Source organism: Gambusia affinis, linkage group LG21, assembly GCF_019740435.1.
Source record: "Gambusia affinis linkage group LG21, SWU_Gaff_1.0, whole genome shotgun sequence".
NCBI lineage: Eukaryota > Metazoa > Chordata > Actinopteri > Cyprinodontiformes > Poeciliidae > Gambusia > Gambusia affinis.
In genome coordinates, this window is record NC_057888.1 from 10,629,692 (window position 1) to 10,651,968 (window position 22,277).

General features: G+C 38.0%; 1 protein-coding gene across 5 annotated transcripts in view; it reads left to right on the plus strand.

The window, feature by feature from the left end:
- Window positions 1–3,474: 3,474 nt before the first annotated feature.
- The window catches only part of pde7a (phosphodiesterase 7A), a 32,068-nt gene continuing 13,265 nt past the window's right edge, over window positions 3,475–22,277 (plus strand). For 2 of the 5 annotated variants that reach the window (XM_044105463.1, XM_044105464.1), the window contains exons 1-2: window positions 3,510–4,607; window positions 19,720–19,780. In XM_044105463.1, coding sequence (XP_043961398.1) covers window positions 4,470–4,607; window positions 19,720–19,780 — 199 coding nt within the window. In that variant the 5' untranslated portion in view covers window positions 3,510–4,469. Of the gene's footprint in view, window positions 4,608–19,719; window positions 19,781–22,277 lie in introns of all 5 variants that reach the window. The other 3 variants (XM_044105466.1, XM_044105465.1, XM_044105467.1) reach the window with 3 other exon arrangements.

Genomic DNA, 22,277 nt, shown 5'->3' on the forward strand with positions numbered 1-22,277 from the left:
TTCTGTGTGTTTGCACTACTGTGAATGGCAAAGTAGATTGTGGGGTAAATTAATTAACTCAACTGCTTCCTAAACAATTTCCCCCAGGAGAACTTGATGTAGATGGTGTAAAATATACACTGCTGTGTGCACACACCGAGACAGGCATAATACTGATTACACCTGTCTTCAGGCAACAACAGAATTGCAGATTCTCAGTAGCAGGATACAACCGATATCTGAAAGCACAACTTCAGATTAGGCTCGTTAACATTAGATTTAAGGATTTCGTGATTTCTCCAGAAATTTTGAAAATAGCTTCTTTTTAACTGTTTGTATAACCTGAAAAGAAATGTTTACAGTATTTTCACTCTGCTGGAACTTAGGGAGGGGTTTAGAGATAAGAATGAAGCGCTCCTCTATTTTCAAGGTTTTGAAGGTCTCGTCAACATCCTAAGAGTTACACTGCTGTTGATCTGAGCCAGAAAGGCTGGTTCCCAGACCCCTGTGAGAAATTTCAAGAAGGTAGTGACTCTCCGTCTAGTTAGAACAGACAGACTGAACAAACAGTCTTGTTATTCTCCATCTTAAAAGAATGAATAAAGTGAGTGAAAACCCCTGACCTCTTCTTGGTAACTAGGAGTGCTCCTTTTTAATTGTTTTTTTGCCATTTAAACAATTCAAGGCTATCCCACTTTTACAGAGTATGCAGTAAATAAACAGCTAGGCATGCCGAATCCTTTGTTACTTCCATATATGCTCCTTTATTGTAGTACTGCTTATTCATCTGATACAAATAAAAACATGCTTTTCTCATATGACATGAGAAAATGTTTTAAGAGGTCAAGTTTCAGAAATTGAAAATTTTTTTTAATGAAAAAAAAATTACAGTTCATCATCAGCATAAATGTCATGCAATTTTGAGCTTTAAAGATGTGCTTAATCCTCTCTTTTTCCACTGCAGCAATCTTTTTTTGCATGCAACTTTAATCTTTATTTTATTTTTTATTTTATTTGTTTAACAAAAATGTTACTCTACAACTTCAAAATTTTTAGCTGGATTTTCTCAAATCTACAAATATTCCTAATCATCATAATAATTGCATAAATGTTCCTCTGCAAGTTGCAGATAAACCACACGTTTCTGTAGCTGTCAGCCAGGTCTTGGACTTCACCTAAATTGCCTGGTTTTCTAGATCGTACTCGGCTTTTAGACATAGTTCATAGACTTTTAGAGAATCTGAGGAAGTCCCAGAAACATAATTTTAGCCTGGGTTTTATGTTTATATATTTTACCCAACTGTTAGCTCCAAAGAAAGGAAAATGATCAGTATGTTTAAGTATTTTTAGTAAACTGAATATTTTACATACCTTTATTTATCTTTTTAACCTAGATACATGATTTTATTTTTAAAATTAGGATGATTTTTTTGACAAAACAATAATTTTTAGCAACACACATGTTTTGCATAAAGATAAAAGTCTCAAAAAACAAACAAACAAACTTTATTGTAGAAGCAATTGTTGGTGGATGTCGTAAGGACAAGATAAAATCATGCAAGAATGGACAAATAAATTATTTTACATTACTTGCCCTTAAATGTGGAGTGCAGTTCACTTGGGAGGATGATGGCCGACAGCCATGATCAGGGCCATGGAAATAGGGAGCATGAGGCTTATGCTTGTGCTGACACTGGCCCTGGATGGCTGTTGCCATGGTGCACTCATTGTCCCCCAACACATGGATATGGCAGGAGAAACCTTGAGTGAAAATGGTCATATTCTGAATGACTAATGCAATACTGGTGACACGTGGATAGGACAGGAAGGCAGCCATTTCTCTGGTGAAACAGAAATTATTTAAATCAAAAGGGTGTATGTAAAACGTTTAGGTAAAATTAAAAAAGTAAAAATAGTACAATATCAATGCATTTATACAACAATTTTAAACAAAGAAGTGCTTAATATGATTTGATTATGTGGTTTTCTTCAGTTTCAGTTTTTTTGGTGACTGGAGTTATTTACGAACAGTAAAATATGTTTTTCATTTAAGTAAAGGAAAATGTATTAGGCAGCTGAGTAATGTATTTTAGAAACATTTTTGTGTTCAAAAACCCTATAATGTTTACGAGTTGATATCCTAATTTTGTTATCATGAAAAACGTAATTTTTTTGACTGTAGTGATGTCTCATTGACACCATCAACAAGGAGAGTAAACCACAAAAAATAATTGCTAAAGAGACTGGTTGTTCACAGAATGTTGTATCTGAGAATATTTGAAAAAAGTTGAGTGGAAGGAAAAGGTTTGGTAGGTAATCCCGCGCCAGCAACAGAGAGAACTGCAGCCTTGAGAGGATGGTCAAGCAAAATCAATTTAAGAAGCTTCATAAAGAGTGAACAGAGGTGAACACAAAATTCACATCACTTGAAGTCCTGTGGGAAGTTTCCACAGCCAGTGATGATTTGGGCACCATGTCATCTACTGGAGTCCACAGTCAGAGCAGCTGTCTACTTTCACATTTTACAGCACTACGTGCTTTCCTCTGCAGACAAAATTTATGGAGGTGTTGATTTAACTTTCCAGCAGGACTTGGCACCTTCACACAATGCTAAAAGTACTAAAGGCTGGTTCAATGACCATGGTGTTACTGAACTTGATTGGCCAGCAAACCCACCTGAGACACAGAACCTAGCAGGTATTGGAGAAGAAGAGCAGAAACATCAGATCTAACAGTGCAGATGGCCTGAAGGTCACCATTAAAAAAATCTGGGCTTCCATCACACCTCAGCAGAACCACAGGCTGAGAGCCTCCACAGCATGCTGCATTAAAGCAACAATTTTGCAAAAGGAGAGTATTAAGTGCATAAAAATGAACATGCTGTTAAGAAGCCTGACGTTTCAGTTTAAAATATCCTTTTTAAAATGTATCCTATGTTATATTGATATTTTCAGAGATACTGAATTTGAGGTATTCATTTTCTGTAAGAAATAATTATTCAAATTTATAAATATTAAAGCTTGAAATGTTTCACTCTATGTGGAATGAATGTATACAATATGTGAGGTTTGATTTACTGAAAAGGTAGTGAACCTTTTGATGATATTCTTCCTTCTAAATATGTCTCTATGGTTAAATTTGACATTTTTAGTCACCACACGCATGCAGCAAAATTGCCATAGCTTAACAGAGATGCAACATTTTGAAACGTTTGCAAAGCTGTATTTCAGCTCCCAAGTAGTATGACTCATGAGAGAAAGGTAATCACAGGCAATAATGTGGACCGCTGCAGGGCAAGCCCCGTTGTGGAGGAATACCCTTGAGAAAGTCCACGCCGTCTGCAAATGACTGCTCATATAATTCTAGGGATCGCCCTGGCTCCGCAGCCACTCACATGTGTCGTTGCATATAGCCATGAAACCATTATCCAATCACTGTTTGTTTTACAAACACTGCCTTCACGCTATTGGCTCACCGTAAACAAGGGCGTCTTTTGGGGTGCTCGCTCCAACAGCACCATCTCTGGCAGGTGTTGTGCGCTTTAAAACCACACAGTAGGGTAATTTTTAGGACGATAGGCAGGTAGTTGTAGAGTATTAAGCTCTCTTTAGGTTATTTTTTGTTCCTTTTTGTTTTACGCGTTTATGTTTGTGCCATTCAAGTCGCCGCGGACCCCAGCGGAGCGGCGGTGAATGAGAGGAACGTCGGGGTTCCCCTCTCTCCTCTCTCTGAGCCAGACACTTTGTGTTTTACAACCAGCGGTGGATAAGACAACAGCTCCTTCATCATGCAGCTTCAGAAAAAAGACGGGAAAGCCCCTACATGTTGAACATATCTCACCACCGGCCGAGTCCTGAATGAGAGAGGAGTCCTTCACGACCGCGGCCGCCGTCAGGATCCCCCATTCCCGGAGCTGCCTCTGCTCTCCTTCGCCCGCCGGTGTTGGCACCAGAAAATGATATGTTGATGATATTTTCTGGAAGCGGTCGTGCCTTTTGTTTTCATTTCGGGGTTTGCGATATGCGGATCCGCGGGGACGCCACGGAGCCCGGACGAGCGGACGTTTTTGCTCTGCTTTGAAAAATGAGGAAGCGATTTCATAAAGACCCAGAAAATGGCAAGAAGGTCTCGTCGTCCGTGGGCCCGGATTTGAGCAAAATGAGAAAGAAAGGGGCGAACGCAACAGCGACGGCATGAATAGTTTCTCACAGAATGACACCGAGGGATGTAAAACGGCGGAGGTAGACTAGACGCTGCATCGATGAAGGCGATCTGGACAAGTTTTGAGTCGCTCATAATGAACAGAAACACTTAACAGCTTCGTGTCAGATCGTTCTCACCATACTGAAAGCTATTTCCTTTCGCCTTTTTTGGAAATTTTTCCAATTCATCAGTCATCTCTCTCTCTCTCTCTCTTTTTTTTTTACATTGCATGTTTTATTTATTTTTTTCTTTTATATTTTTGATCCGGAACCAGCCCTGACTGTTCAATGGAAGTATGTTATCAGTTGCCGGTTTTGCCTCTAGACAGGCCGGTTCCCAAGCATGTCCTCAGCCGGAGGGGAGCCATTAGTTTCAGCTCCAGCTCTTCCCTTTTCGGGGCTCCTGATCCAAGACAGCTGTCACAGGTAAAAAAAAATAAATAAATATATATATCTATATATATTTTCAATTTTATGTTAACAGTAGGGGATGCACTAGTCTGCAATGAGGAATTTCACAAGTGCATTAATAATTTGCAGGAATCGTGCAGGTGGTTGTTAGAGGTTTCTGCACGCAGACGCAAACTAATTAGGATCTCTATCCTTATGAGGACATTTAGTTGAATCTAATGTTTAAGTATTCAGATGGGAAGCTTTCAGACACATTCTACCTGTCAAGCATGGTGGTGGCAGCATCATGCTGAAGGTCTTTTTCACTGCCAGAGAGTTGGGTGCTTGAAAAGTGGACACTACTGGGTGTGTCCATTCCAAACACATCAGTGGGCAGATCAGATATCGTAAATATTATGCTTTTGGAAGGACCCTTACCCAAATCAAATCTCAAATGTTTGGTTAATGCCTAAAAACAGAGTCTGTTGGTGGAATCCAATAGGCTCTAGTTAGTCTGCCTATAGAGGAGGGACATATACATGCCCAAAAGTATGCCAGAATCTTGTTTAAAAAGAAAATATTGTTGCAAAAAAGTGATTTTATCAAATACTACTAATATGGTTGAAGCCTCCAAGTGACGTTTTGGGGCCCAGGATCTATAACAGGTGTCACAGGTAATCTAAATATCTGCGATGACAACTATATGGTCATGTTTGCGCTCACACATGCCCCTAGTAAAAATAAACATCTTTCCACAGAATGCATAATCTGCAAAATTCTTGCAGGTGGTTGCTGAGTATTAACGTTGTTGCACACACAAAAGTTTGGATTTCTGTTCCTACTAGAACATTAAATTGACAAAGTTGTATAGGCTACAACTTGTCAATGTTAAGTTCACTTCTTACCATTAATCCATACATTATATGTGTGTTAAATGTAGTTAAAATGTAAAAATTTAGGCATTAAAATCTGTGAAAAACTGAAGATCTCAAACTATAGTTTAACATTTTCAAGCATTTAGCAGTTCATTTAAAAAGGAATGGTGTGATGAATAAATTACATTTTTGACTTTTTAGAGCCTTTGTATTGTAGTACTGGTACTAGTTCACACACACACACACACACACATAAAATGAGCATTCAGTTGCACAGAAGTCTTCACCATGTTCTTATCAGTTGGACCTTTTACAACAGACAAGAAGCTGACTCCCAACTTTGTATTTGTGCATGTTTACCTCAGATAAAAGGCTCCTCTTTCAGCGAGCGCTAACACGATGCTCGAGTTTCCTCCTGGGATTTATCAGAAGGAACGTGCCACTCTGTTATTTATGTTATCATACACTGACACATTGACATAGCATAAATTTTCGAGTAAGACGAAAACTTCCTTTTTTCTTGTAGTGCATTGAAAATATCCCACTGGTTTGCGTGCCTCTATTTATTTCACCTGCTGTGTGGGGAAAGATAAAAAGTGTAGGCAGAAACAACCGTCTTCAAGTTGTAAGGTCACATTTCTGCCTTTTATGTCTTCCTTGCATTGGCTTGTACTGAGTCATTTGAAGCGTTTGTCTTTGACGTGACACCCATTAGTTCTTTGTGCAGAAGAATAATGGGTGTTAGGTGTTCCCTGTGTGCTCAGGAAAGATGTTTTAGAGACAAATGATCTGGTATTTATATGCTTTTACCTTTTTTTTAAATATTCATTGCTGAGGATATTTTTGATTTTTGTTGGTTTTCTTGCCGTCTTATTAGCAATTAGCATTGCGAGTTTTGTCTGGCATTTTTGACTACTAGCTTTTGGTCAAACCTCTACTGTGTACGTGTGACCGTTTTTGATGGATGTCTACTTAAGTTATGTGCAGCAGATCCTACTGATAACCTTTTTATTCATGCTCACAGGCAGAACTGTCACGACCCAATGTGTGATGTTGAGAAATGAAGCGTGTATTCATCTCTCTAATGACATCTATCGGCTGATGTTGTGAAATGTCTTAAAAGTTGGTTTAACAGCACTTTTAGAACAGTTCAGCCAAGTTTCAATTTTAAAATATAAACTGTTGGAATACCATGTCAGTAGGTGACATGCACCTTTATGCAGATGACACCATACTTTCATATTTCAGAAAATGCTGATGTCTACGCTCAAGGAAAAATCTCCATTGACAGCGTATCTGTACACATAATTAGATTTTTACCTGGATGATAACCTTTCTGGTTCCGTACGCCTCAATGAGTCTTTCAGCTATACCGTCTACTTGGTTTTCAAAATTTCCTTATGCGTTTCAAAGGATTATCAGCCAAAGTGTAGCTTTCACAAAATCTAAGCAATTCTGATGGCTTCAAGCTGCAGTCTCTCTTGTGCAGAAGGGTTGGCGGTGTAAAATGTCTGACTTTATTTACCATTTCTTCCTCAAAACCAGTAATTAAGCCATAGCTGCTTTCCATTTCAAAGAAAGTCTATTAATTTAAACTGAAAACTCTTTAACTCTCGGTGCACGTTTTACTTTTCCCACAAACTCATTTCATCTGGCCAAGAATTTGTTTCAGGAGATGGTGGTGAAGATGCACCCAGGAATAAGAAATTGAGTTTCCATGAATTGAAAATGGTTCCATTTTGGACTTCAAATGGAACAACATTGTGATAAATTCAATAGATTTGATTTATTTCCCAGAATCATCTGATTAGACTCAGTGTAACACTCCTTTTTAACTTTAACTTTTGATTCTGGTGTGTAGATTTCCACTGGTGTACTGTATAATCTAAACTGTAACTGAGCCAAACGAGACAACCACACTGGTATCCTTTGTTTGCACAAACCTCTATTGAGTAAACTTCTGTCTTATTTAAGAACATTTAACACCTTCAGACACTTTGCAGGATTTCTGGTTCTTGGGTTTGCTTTTCCTTGGTATACCCAGATTTTTTTCTGAACTTGGAGAACTTTATTTTAACTATATGTTGAATAACCTTAAGAGACTACTAAAAGCTAAAATGTTTTATCTCTTTAGGAGAATTTAAACAATGTGCAAGTGAAGAGGTCAGTTACTGTTCTTAAGCTGTTTTGCATGCATTTATGTTAATATCAGACATTTAGTAGATCTTAAAGGGTTTCTGGTGAAATGGTTTCAGTCAGTACAGTAAAATTCTCCCTCTGCTCTCTGTCAATACTCTGCCTCCAGCCGTTATGAGACCTTAAATCGCTTTTTTCACGGTGACTCTTGGAACTTGGATCTCAGACCAAAACCAGGGAGAGTTCCCTGGAAAGGTCGCGATGCCTCTGAGTTGACATTGTGGTTAAATTTCTGTGCTGCTCATCTGCTAAAAACACAAGTTGTAACACTATCCTTCCAGTATGAGCTACATTGGAAGTTTTTTTGTTTTTTTTCTTTCTAGGTTGTTTTTGTTGCAGTTCTAGCATTTTACCCTTTTTTTTCCCGTTAAATAAAATAAAATAAATTAGAAACATTAAGACCTGCAGCTGAAATGCTTCACCTCTCCTCTTGCAAACATTGATTAAAAATGGGTGAACCTGCATGTATGCATGCAGCGGTGTCATTCAGCCATTGCTACAGAGCAATTACACTTCCACAAATATTATGTTTAGGCCTTATTTATGACCATAAGGGTGCGTTTGTCCTTGGTGGCTGCTGTGTTTTTGTGTGTGGTTCAACAAACCTGTTGTTTGTGGAAGCAGGGCAGGACTGCCATGGCAGAAAGAGGCAGTTAGGCATGTGCCTGTGCTCTGTGGGCAGTGGTTTGGCTCGCTTCCACATTCACAGATGGCCGGAGTCTCAGTCTCTTTTCTTTCTCCGGCTATCTTGTTCCGCTCACTCACAAGCTCCCTCTCTTTCTTCCTCCTCTAACCCCTCCCGCCGCCCCTTCCCTCGCAGATGAAGACATTTCCTCTTGTAAACAGTGAACAAAAGAGTTGGGTTGAAGACACAACTCTGTCTCAGAAGGATGTCTCCCTTAGTGACTGTGGAATGCTTATGATTTGGTCAAAGGGGAAAAAAAGCCTTCGCCAATGAATGGATTTTTCTTCTTCTGTTGTCTTTTTATGCATGTGACATATGTTAGTCCTGAATTGTTGGAATATAAAGTGAGGGTTTTGCTGGACTGCATTTAGGGAAGCTGGTTCCCCTGAAATATTCTTTCTTTGAAGAAAAACAATGAGTAAACACGAGCCAGCGGCTAATTAAATTGGAAAGTCTAGAAGCAACATACAGGGAGAAGGATGCAGGAACAGGTCATGTGGTTCTCATATAAACTATGAAACACTGATGCCTCTGCTCTGCTTGGCATTGCTGCACACATTTTTACTTGAAAAAGTATTCAGAACCGTTAAACTTTTTGCAATTTTGTCAAAATGTAACCAAAAAACTTGAGTGTATTATTTGGATTTTATGTTACCTACCAACTCAAAGTAACAAGTAATTTTTGTGTAAAAACAAAGTATACCGTAATTTATTTTTATTTTTTACAAATACAAGTAAAAGAATTACTTGGGCAACCCTCACAGAGCAGGCGACCCAAATCTGATTTTTTTTTAAATTTTTTTTTTTTCTTCCCATTTGCGACCCATATCCGACTTTTTTACAAAGCGGAAGAAAGAAAAATTCAATTAGTGTATTTTTCTGTGGAATTTAGTTCCAAGTTATTTGTGCTAAATTTGTATTTGCAGATTTTTTTCCTCTAAAATAGGTGAAAGAAAATGCAGTTTGTGGAACCTGCAATACCTAGCTACTAGTATTGCAGGTATTTTACATACTAGTATAGTATACTAGTATAGCAGCAGCCAATAGTATTTTACATACTATTGGCTGCTGTTTGCAAAGTAGCCAATCTAGAAGTTCTGTTCATTATGCTTGGTGCTGATTGGCTGTACCCCTAAGAGGTACAGCTAATGGACTGCAGTAGAGCTACAATGGTTTCCACTGGGCAAATTAATATATGTTAAGTTATATTTGGTATTTGAACTATTCAAATACTAGAAGCAGTTTTAGAGGTATCTCAAATATCTGTGGATTTTTAGTTATTCATTAGCGGCTGTGGTCTCTATCTTCCAGAAAAACCAGGAGGCCACTGCGATATTCACAGCTGTCTGCCACTTATTGTTACTCTCGTATAAAATGTGAATAAACTCATGACCAAATGTTAAATGTTTAAGCCATACGAGTAGTTTTGCAAGACAAAATTGTAAAATATAAATCCAACAACTTGATGAAAAGCCATTTTGCTTCCCAGTTTCAATAGCTGCATTCATTTACATCCACATACCAACAATTCTGGTGAAAACACTGGTAAACAAATGGCATTGATTTGCTCTGTGTTGTCACGTTGTTTTGGGTGATAATGGGAGGAAAGCAGCTCAGGCTGTACGCTGTGATCTACTCAGTCTGTTACGTCACTGTCAGACAGGCCATCAAGATTGTTTTGTCATCTGATTGCAGATAACTCCCTTCAAATTTGAGATGCTTAAGGAGACGATAAGCTTGTGCATGAGGGTAAGAGATGGGTGTGTTTGTTCCACGCAGTGTAGATTCGTATCTGCACAGATTTGATAAGGGAACACGAGGCAGCGGTTTCTTCTTCTGGGAGTTACTTTGTTGATTCAAACTGCCATCAGATTGACGTCGTTTCAGGATGTGGTAAGAATGCTAGAGGAGCTGCTCAGACTCTGAGCCGGGCGTTTCACAATCTTTTGCAATCTTTTTAACCCCCGCTGCACCAAAACATAAGTTTTTAAACCTGCTTTGCAGAAATGAGCTGGAGTTGCGCTGGAGGGCTTTTCAGAGTGTTTATTTTGTGGTAAATGGACAACATCCTGTCTTCACTGAAATACTTTTCATGATTCAAATCACGTTCATCTCTTTCTGTGAGGAGGCGGGGGTGGGGGTGATATCACGTGACCGCGATGTTTTTGTGCTGCAACGTCGAGTGCAGTCAACCATGAAAAAGGGGTTTTACACATTGACACACTTTCAGACACACAATAACTACTCAGGCTGACTAATGTGTAATGCACATCTTAAAATCTTTTGTAGTTTAAAAAAAACCAACTATTGGTTTTATTTTTTTTTTATTTTTTTTAACCCTACATATATATATTTTTTTTACATACCTTCAGTCATTGGCCCTAAAAGTATCTTGCATTTAACACAATGTTACAAAAGATGCATGCCACTTTTATATTTATGATTCTTAGTGTAGAAAAAAACTGCTAAAATATAATTTTGTTAAATAGCTGAAACATTAACATCTGACTTAGAACATTTTTCACTTTTCTTGGATAAAAGCAACAACTTTACGCAAGCAGATTTAGTGAGACGCATTGTCATAAAATTGCTTGTAGCCACATAATTAATTCACAAAAATATGCGTCAAATTAAGATGTAATTGAAAATTTGATTTATTTTAGTAATTCAGTTCATAAAATCAAACCTCTACAGATTAAATGCACACACAGTGATACATTTCAAGTGTTTGTTACTAATGAAAATTCAGTCTCCAACAAAAGTTAAATACAACAGTAATAAGACAATATTTTGAAAACAAAAATGAAATGTGCTTTATACGATAATGGAGCACACTGCTGACTCATCCTCCATAAGAAGAGTAAGCCAAAAAGATCTTAAATAAATAGGCTTGCTATTTAGAGTGCAAGTTAATGAAAAGTTTAGTGGAAGGAAAAAATGCAGTTGAAAAGTGCACAAACAGTAGGGATAACCTCAGCCGTTACAGGATTGTGAAATGCTACTAGTAAAGTGTATATGTATTGTGAATTGTTTTGGTAAAATTAACAAGAAACTCTATTGCAATGCAGCAAGATTGTTTATTTGCCAAAATATGATATGATTTTTTTTTTCTATAAAATAATATAGCACAAATGTAAATATTACCCATATTTATCCAGTATCTGCAAACACATACATTTGAACCACTGAATCCAAAGAAGAAAGACGATGAGTCCTTAATTATATTTATTGATCATAAGTCCTATCGTTGCAGCTTTCATCAACACTGAGACCCACGGCTTTGGTTGCCTGGTTGCCTTCCTCAAAAGGTTAAAAAAGAGGGGGCAATTAGTTGACCCTGAGAGGCAATTAGTCAGAGAATGGTATTTAAATGATTGAAATTCCTGCACAGTGTTAGAGGGCCGGAGAGAATCTGAAGCACCACCTCGTTACGCTGCTTGTTTCATACAGCAACGCTAAAAGCCTGGGTACACAAAGAGCAGTTAGAGCACTCTGTGTAAAGTATAAAGAGGCCTGAATTATTTTATGGCACTTTCCCTGCCAGTAAAAAAAAAAAAAAAAAAAAAAATCATAAGTTGCCTTACGAGCGTGCAGCTTTGTTCTGCAGCCACGCTCATTGTCACTTGGTTTGCTGAGGTATTGAGGGTCAATCCCCCCTTCACCATCCAGCAGCCTGCTCTTAAAATTCACAGCAGCTGAAGTGTGTCACGCTGATCGCGGCGCTCTTGAATCACTCCTCCACCATGTAGACCCCATGGAGGACTTCTTGTGCATGTAGCTGCTGAAGCTCTAACACACAGACGGAGTCACTCCCCTCTCTCCAAGACGTGTTTATGGCTTAGCACTCGGTTGCTAGAATTATGCTGTCCCACACAGCAAAGCTCTGCGCCAGGTCATAACTCGGAAGGAAACGTTTAGTTTATGAATCGACATTGAGTCTGTTGCTTTTATGTCAGAGGGAGGATTTTGCATGTGTCTGTGTTTCCCTTTGTTTGTGATATGTTGGTTTATGAGGTTACTGCTGGGGCTCATTTGCTTAGCCTCCACTGGCTGTCTGTAGTCATTCTACCTTCGGTTACACCCCGTGTTTAAAGTGTAGTAACACAATAAAAGCAGGTTTCACACCTGTCTTTGATTCAAGGAAGCTGTATGGCTCTGATATCATTTGAAAGGTGGTGGACTGAAACAGGAGATAAAACACAAAGCAAAGGTCCAAGTTTTTATTCTTCTATTTAGTTTAAACACCTCCAGTCTGTTTTTTCTTCTGAAATAAAACTGTTAAAATCTCACCAAATGCCTGTAAGGTCAATTTGAGTTCATATACATGAACCTTTTGTTCCTTTTTTTCCCTGCTATCTCTGGAACCATAGGAGTCAGAAAATGACAGACAATGAAGCCCCGGGCTGCTTACTCTATCAGGAATTTTGACACAAGGTCCTGACCTCAGAAACCTGAGCGTTCTGACCTCAGGCTGTTGGACTAAGCCGAGATAAGGAGCGGAGACGTATGTAAACGAGCTTACATGGAATTGCAGAGCACAATGAGCAGACTGTTGTGCTCGCAGCACACTCCAAACAAAACGGTGTTTAGTTTGTGTTCGAAGTGCTGCGGGCCAACGCCAGCTAAGTGCAACTCTGGGGGCCAGACGAATCAAACGTGGAGTACACGGAGGACTGCAAGGGAAAATATGCGCAAAAGCAGAAACTGACATTCTTGTTCCTGCTTACGGATGTATCCAGGACACATTTCAGCTTCCATAGCCGCATGTTCATGCATGTCCGCCCTGAATTCAGTCTTCTTCTCACATGAAAACATTGTTGATATCGCAATCCGTTTTGGACTCTGCAGCTGTGGAGATTTGTAGTTTCACTGAAATTCTCAGGGAAAGTGGAGAAAAAGAAACCAGACTTGTGATCAGATCACATGATATTTTTAAAGCACTTTGTATACAAAGGTCAACTAGGTCACCTGGAGCACAGCTCTAGTGCAGACTTTAAACAATCAGCTTTAATTAGGCATTTATAAACGGTATACATTAGTTATTTGATTGCATATGAATACTTTTCCAATGTAGAAGTGAGATGGATAGGTTTTGCTTTTCTTTAGGTCAGAGTCAGCATTTGATGCTATTTTTCAAAGTGGTCCAGTCAGCTGATTTAACTCTACATAATAAATATAGCATGGAGGTTTGACATATCAAAAATGCTGAACCTGACGGCCGTAACAGGAAGTATTAAATGCAGATCGGTAACCATTTAGTCTTTTGACTTCCCGTGTTGCCTGTAAATGCTCACTCGTTTCAAATAAACAGATGCGTTGATTTCCTGGTGGTTATTTTATAACTGGGCTTCAGTGTTTGAAGTTACAGTTTGAAATATCTGGGGTGTAGTTGGTTACAGACAGTCTTGCCTTTTAAAGTATATGTTCATTATTTGGGATATAAAGGCAGTGACGTAGCTCTTTGTATTTGGTTAGCTTTCTGCATGTATGCACTGGTATTATGAATGAGTGTTATCCTTTTCTTGCTCTGCGGATTTCTGTCAGATTCATGTTTGGATTCTGGTTGGGGTGCCTGAAAATGTTAATTTACTAAAATTATGATATTTTTACAAATTTTTCTTGTTTAAATTCCAATCTCTTACCTAGTCTTACTTATTCCAACTTCAAAAAAGGCTGACCAAGTTTGTTTTTAATTGTTTTCTCTTTTATAGTATTCAGTAGTCAAACATTTTCTTTTTTATCTTTAGACATAATGCATTTAGAAGATAGTGATGAAATTGTGTAAGAGAAATTGTGCTGAACCTTTAATTATCTCTCTGTACAAAACACTTTTGTTTTAAAATGGCTTCCTACATCTTTCATGCTTTCTTGTGACTTTATTTTTAAAAACCGCAACAGCATCCACATATTTTGCCTGTCACATTTGTTTTGTGTTGCTCTCTGCTGGTCTCTTTCTCCAACGATCTCCTTAATCCAACCAAGTGTAATAAAACCAATACAAAAAAGTTTAATATTTTTAAGTTTCTCCTTCTTCAGTGAGTCAAGCACTGTCTTTTTTTTTTTTTTTTTTTGCTCCTGTGGCTAATTGACTAACAAAAGCCTTTATCTGTTTTTGTTTTTCAGCGTGTGATCATCCGGCAGATTAGCTTTGCTATGACACTCCAGTTAGCGTCACCGATCAAACGCTGAGATATAGGGACTGTACCACCCATATTTCCTCCTACGACAAGCTATGATGCTTCATAGTGAAAACATTAAATATCTGATGCTGGCAATGTATGGCTTTTCCAGGTACTAGATGTGTAAAGTGTACATTTCTTTTGAAAAACTCTTATTTTTTACTTCAAACCTCTGATCTTTGCTGGGTACATTCTGTTGGATCATGAGATGTAATAAAAATGAGCAGACCACGGAACGAAAAGATTTTCTGAAATAGTTTCAGTCAGAGAAGGATGTTTACTGAATCTACTACAAACTCTTTGCTTCACAATCCTAGTTTAAGGCTGAGGTTGGCTTTCTATGTTCCTTGTGCCACACTTTTTCCTTCCACTAACCTTTCCAATAATATGCCGCTCTATAAACATCCAGTTTCTATAGCTAAGACATTTTTGTGTATTAGCTTTCTTGTCTAGGGCATTTGCAGTCTTGCTTATGATCGATATGCAATAACATAACATTTCTGTTTTATTGGTCCCATGTTATATTTTATTATTTTGAATGGTGGGTTTTTATTAACATAAGCAATAATTATCAAAATCAGCGGAATCAAAAGTTTTGAATAACAACTAAGGGATTTCATTTTGTGTTTTATTAACAAATGAATGAACTTTCAGGTCATATTTTGACTGAGATACACCTATAGAGCAATGTTTCAATGTGAATTTGAACACTACTAACAAGTTTAACATGTGTGCTACATTTCTGCTTTAATATATTTATAAAATTAAAATTATATGCATTTTACTTATAGTAATGCAACTGTAAAATCAATGTTAGAATATGAAAAAAATAGTTAATTTTAGACATTTTTGTGGCTTTTTTTTTTTAAAGCTGTAGGTTTTTAGAAGGCATATGTTACTATTAGTGATTCATTTAAATTAGAAATTCATTTTAAGGACATCATCACAAACTTTTGAATGTAAAACATTCAAATCATTCTTGATTCTGATCATTCAGAACACTGTCTTCCTTGTTAAGTGTGTTTGTTGCTACACTTGGTGTAAACATGTCATACGTTGCACGTGCATGAGATATGCATCATTACAGCTGAAATATGCACAGCAGTGGGCCCCAAATAGGAGCTGTGAAGAAGTTTCCTTTGTCTTTAGCTGACCAACATGAAACCTTCCGCTCTAACGCGCTGCTCCTACAAATCAGCACTATTTCCTGCTGAACCCAGACAGCGTGATGGGCGGGTGAAAGGGGTGTCTGCTTTCTGCCACTTTGACAGTAAAACTAAACCTTCCTGTTTGTTCAGGACATAAATCTGTTCACAACACTATGACTGCAGACTCGTTGTTTAGACTTTTGTTTCTGTTCAAATTCTGATGAAAACTTCTGGTTTTCCACACAGATCATTCTCAACTCTAATCCCTGGAGACTGCATCATATAGTTCCCGCACTTTACATTTACCACCTTCTTGCACTCATGCACACGTGAACCCACGCATACATGCACGCAATATATAATGCCAAAACTAAACACTTGTACTGTGTGTAAATACAGAGTCTTGTTGACACTAAAATACAGCTTTGCACACCCTGACTCGAGGTGTTTGCTAGCCGGTAAAATATTAGCTTTGGATTGGCGGCTGTCATGAGCTCATCGGACAGACGCTGTTAGGTGTGTATGTGTGTGGAGTGGATCCACGGTTAAGCCCAAGGATATGAAGTCATGAGCATACGAGCAGGATTATTTGTGTTTGTCTGTGTTTGAGGTTTGACCAGACAGTTCAAATTATCATAGTAAACAGACAGAATGAACAAGATGTCACTGTGCTGTCACTTTTTTTTTTTTTTTTTACTTACAAGTTAGTTTTTTGTTGTTGTTGTTGCTTTTAGCAAAAATACAAGTTTAAAGCTAACTTTGTTTTGAAGTTAGCAGACCTTTTCTAAGAGCTACGTGTCCAGTTAGACTCTCGTTGTTCACTCAAACATCCATTAACTCAGCCATCCATTAAACTTGTCATTCCTCTTAACTGTATACAAGGGACGCCCCAGAAAGAAGAGTGAAGTGGTGGCCTGGAGGGGCGCCAGCATATGCAGAGTGCAAAATGAGGTGAGCCAATACCTCAGTGCAGCTCCAAGCAGCTGGTTGTCGACAGAGCAAATATACATTTAGAGCAGTGAAGCCGGCCACAGCTCCCACTCTGATTGTGACTCTCCTGCAGATGCCTCTGGCCTGGAAGGACCAGCTGGCTCTAGATACTGGTTTAGATAAAGAGTAAGGATGGGAAATATGATTAAAAGATCAAGTTTTTTTTAATCACGAATTTTAGTTTATTGTGAAAAGACATTTGGCACAAAAGGGGACAGATTTTAAATGGCTTGCCATACAGTTAACCTTTCATTTCTACAGTGAGACGTGTGCTTTATGTTAATTTTTTCTCACTCAAAAGGGAAACGACAAGATATTAAAATTCTACTTTCTCAAGATGATAAGGATGGAAATCTTATGACTATCATGCGAAAGTCCTTCACAGTTGTCAGTTTATCTTCGGTATAAAAATTTTTATTACCACAACTACTACTCTCACTACCGGGTTAAATAATGTACTTTAAAAGTTCATCTGTCATTGATGCTGCAAAACAGACTCTTATTGAACTGCTTCGAGCAGAATGCCTCATTATTATCATTATTATTATTATTTTTTTTTGCATCCACTCTGATACAAGGCTGGAAACAACTTAAGCCAAGAAGACTATTGTGAGGGCAGATTACCTTTAACCAAAAGTTAAATGACTTTTACTAGTCACCTTGTAGCTCAAAGCTGCTAGATAAAGAGGATAACTTGTTTCCTTTTGCATGAAGCAATGATCTACATCATCAAAAAATTTCCTGCACATTTATAAACTCCATAACACAGAAACGGCATTTCTAGTTGAACTACCATCTCTTTGATTTAGCTGGAATCTGTCTATTGTTTGACAGAAAATCAAGCAAACCTGGAGGTTTAGTTGTGAAGCGTGGCGACGAGATTCAGTTTCAATGTTCATTTTAAAAACTGGGATACGACCTAAAAACTGTGACTGTTGATGGTTCTTTTGTTTGTTTTTAATGTTTAAGAAAATACAGCAATTCCAAACATTGCCATTTAAAATGAACAGAGAAACTTTACACCATTATAGTTATAGGTAGTTGTGAAGAAAAGACTAAAATCTTTTTAAATCATGTTTGAATAATATAAATGAAATTGGACTGAGAAAGGTAGTACACAAGCTTCCATTTCCATGCTCGTAAATGTACCATTTTGTTTGATTTTTAAAATGTGTTCAGGGTAAAATGCCCCATAGCTCTGTATGTAGCCAGTGTTTTTTCTTTTTTCTTTCTTTCTTTAAAAGCGAAAGAAAATTTATCACACCAGCAGTTTCTGCATCTCAGCTGTACAAAGCTGCTATTGAGGTTAGTGAGGTAAAGAAAACTATCTCACCTAAAACCCGTATAGTCTTAATTGCTTGTTTCTAAAGATAAGACTCACAACATAGAGCTGCAGTTGTCAGTTAACTCATGTCTTTCTCTCACTGACTTTATTTTCACCTGGATTAGTTTGCAAAAGACTAACGCTGCGTACGCGTTTGATGAGGTCTGGTTGATAGTTTAGCTTGTGTTGCATTTCACTTCATGTGCAGCAATTCATCTAAAATGAAATACTTTGCTTTGAATGTTTTAAAATTTTTAGGATCCATTTTATTGGCCAACATTTTGTGTAAAATCAGGGAATTTAATTTTGGTTTCATATGCTCACAGTGTTCACTCAGTCGTTTTTTCCATGACGGGCTAGAATATTGCACATGTAAACAGATCAGCTGAGCACTCTGTAAGGTGTTGGGATTGGTTTTTGCAAGCAGCACCAATTCTCAGGCAAAGGTCTGAACAACTTGTATCCAGGATGTGTGGGATCTGCAGAGATGTTAGTGGACGATTTCCTGTCCCTATCTCCATAAGTCCTGGAGGAATATTTCAGCTCCCAGCACGCAGAGCAGATCATGCGTACTGCAAGAAAGTTGCAGCAACTATTACAGTCTTTTTCACGGTCTGTGTCATAGTAAAGATTGGAAAAAGGATGGTCTGACTTTGTGTAGTCGACACAATATCAGGGCCATGAATAGGATTGGGACAAATGTGCTAAAAAAGTCAAAAGCTACTGTAGATTTAGACTAGCTTTTTATATATGTTAGTTGTTAGCAATCAACATAAATTTTGGTCACACTCGATGGATATTTATAATGTTTAAATTATTAAAACTATTTATTGTCCTATTGGTTATTAGTGTTGACTCGATGTAAACAAACTTAGATGCATTTAACTATTAATTTCAGTGTCGTTTATATTAAAACAGGAATGGCGTGTGTGTTAAGGGACATTTACGATGTAAATGTAAATATACATGATTGTAGCCAGGAGCTAATTTTCATGACTATCTTGCATCACCGGCTGACGTCAGAAAAGGGAAGAGTTATTTATTTATTCCTTTTTAATCTTCACGTTACCATCTGCAGAGCTTTTTGACGGGCTTTCAAAGGGAAGTAAATCCAAACCTCATGGGTGGGTCCAATTGGGACCGGTGTTTATAATTACCTTTATGTACAACACTGCGTGTTTGTGGTCGCATTTAGACGTGTGTGTGTGTGTGTGTGTTTCCTCATTGCACATGTGTTTCTCGCATGACTGATAGCAGCGCCGTATCAGGCTGGTGATACGAAGCAGGAACATGTTTATCAGTGTAGCAGTGATGTATGCGCACGCTCATCTGCACACAGATTAGGAGCAAACGGAGCAGATACTAAGTACATTCCACTCTGAAAATGATGCCTGTATTTGTCTATCATTCTGTGAAAAAGTGCTTTACATTTATTCAGTGTTGTCCACATTTTAAATAATTTCAAATCATTAGAAATGTTGACGTGAAAGATAACTTGGGTAAAAACAAATTAGTTTTAAAATTATGCTATATTTACTTTAATTTGTAAATTGGCCCCAAGGCTAGAAGTCACTTTAATAGAACCTGTTTGACAGCATGAAGTAGGCTAAATTATCTCCAAAGGCAACAGACAATGTGGCACTGATATGAGTCAGTTTGAAAAGGGTCATTAAGTCATTTCTGATGGAGAAAACCTGCAAAGTGTTATCTTTTTTCATAAACTGCCGTTGATTACATCTCTCTCTCTGCAGAGACGAGGGGCCATCTCCTATGACAGCTCTGATCAGACAGCGCTGTACATTCGTATGCTAGGTAAGTGTTTCCCTGTCCTCACCCTCAGACACACATGCACACTTTGCAAATGTTCGAAATGTCTAGTTCCTCAGGGTCGTTGTGTATTCTTAAAGGCTAATGGCAGGTTTATACAGTTTAGATTTTAAATAACTTGATTCCTGCTTTTGTTTTCATCTCAGTCACACCAAGTTTGGTTTGCAATGCTGGGAGTCTTTTGGGTTTTATCAGATTTAAAGTACAAATTTTCTGCCCTAACCAGAGTAAGATCTGGGTCGTGTAGCTGGGGTGTTTAGTGTTTTTCCACATGCCTTTGTGTATAAACTGTATGTGTGTAGTACCATCCATTTGCCTTGAGTGACTCCAAACAGAGTAAGCAGTTTAGAAAATGGAAGAGAGGATGGAGGACTGATAGATCTGCCAGTCAAATGGAGCGAAATGCGTCTCGGAAGGTACTGGATCAGCAGCTGCTTCCTAATCAATAAGGTTATTGGGGATGGATGTGATTAGAGGCTGGTTATACCACTACGGGCTGTCTATTTATCATTGATGTGGGAGTGTAAAGGCAGCTTCTGTCACTTAGTACAAACACTTTTTTGAATGGAAGGAAGGAAATATTGGAGTAGAGCTGCTCAAATGCTGACCTGTGAAGTTCAAACTGTAAAAACGATCTTACCGGGAAACAATAAAATTGAAAACTTCTTAACTTTTTTATTTAATCGTAAGATCCATATACTTTTATACTTTTATTCTCCTCCGGCTCCATCATGATTTAACCACTTCCTTGAATGTGAAACGCCTTCTTGCACAGTGATCATTACCGTAGATGGCTATTGAAAAACTGTTTATGTGTGTGTGTGTGTGTGTGCGTGTGTGTGTGTGTGTGTGTGTGTGAGAACATCCATTAAAGCCACTTCACTGGTTTGTAGTGTGTTACTCCTTACTCTGCCCCCTTCTAGCCGACCAGTGTAGCTGCACATACTGGCAAGGTATGCTTTTGTAGTCTTTTGTAAATGTTGAATATTATGTAAATATCTCACCAGCCCTTTTGATTTTGAACACTTATTATAAAAAATACTTAAAAAGCAACAATTTCACAACTGTTTTTGATCTCAAGACAACATAATATAGAGGTTGCATTTGATTGCAATTGATTAGATTTTAAAATGCACTAAAACACTAAACTGCTGATATCTATTTTTTTTGTTTTTTTTGTTTTAGAAAACATATAGACAATCAACATTTAATGTAGAATACTTCAGTCCTTACTGAAAAAGATGTATTTAGCATTTTAAGTTGTTGTAATTAAGTTAGCCTACATCCTAAAAAAGCAAATCAGAATGTAATTTTAGGGATTCTGCTTTGTAGATAAGGATGCTAATGTTTTACTCAAATGACCAGAATATTATAACAAAAAACAGCAGAAAAGAATCAGGTAAAGTACTGAATTTACACATTAAAAAGTGTAAAAACTTCTGACACAGCTCGTGTCATTTTATTTGGAAAGGTTGAACTGATATAGATCATAGAGACCGTCCTGTAGTTTAGTGGAGCTAATATGTAAATGGAGATGATGTTAGACAGGGCCTCTCAATGTCTCCCAAGAAAGGAAAAACTGTAATATACGAGTTGTAAGTGGATTCTTGGGGTGTTTTAAAACTGGACAGTACAGTAAACATGGTTCTATCGGAACCAAAGTAGCAACATTTGTTACAATTTCAGCTGGTGCGGCTCACTTTCACAAATAAATCAAGTTCTCCCGTTTGCCTGTGGTGGCGCTCCACCAAGAACCCCTAAAGGAAACAAACCTCTGAAGAAGACACTGAGCACAACTGCTTTCTTTACATATTGTAAACAAAAATGGGGTGGTGTCAGATTTTAGTGGTTGTGGGATTTCTCTTTTGCCTGTGGCAAAAGACCACAAGCCGTTTCTCCCGCTAGAGCTTGACTCGTACGTTTGTTTTGGTTGTATTTAACCAAGATGTCCGACGCTATAGAGTCTGTTCTGCTTTTGGAACGGCTTTCAGTACATTTGACATCCACATATGCATTGCAACTGCGTCAAAGTTCACTTCTGCTGAACGTAGACTTAGGCAGATCAGAGTTTGCCTGGTCAAACCGAACCAAACTTTCTAGACAAACAAACTGGTGTTTGATTAAAGCAGACCAAATAGGACTGGTGTGTGCACCCTAGATGTCTACTGATGTGAGAGAAACGTCTTTTACGCACACGATCAACTCTGTGGATTTAGAAAAAAGTTGGTACTGTGGGGTGCGCGTGTGGAGCGGGGATCATTGGAAATGTTTCCCCCCTTAGAGGATGTTTTGGCCAGTGATGTCAGTGACGTTACTGACATCAACCACTTTTTTCTGTAACGAATAATATAACGCGTTGCTATTTCAAATACAATAGTCAGATTACAGTTACTTATCAAAATCATTTTTGCATCTTCTTTTTATTATTGAATCGTATTTCCTCTACTCGTCTTGTCGTGACCGGCGTCAGTAAACAATGGAG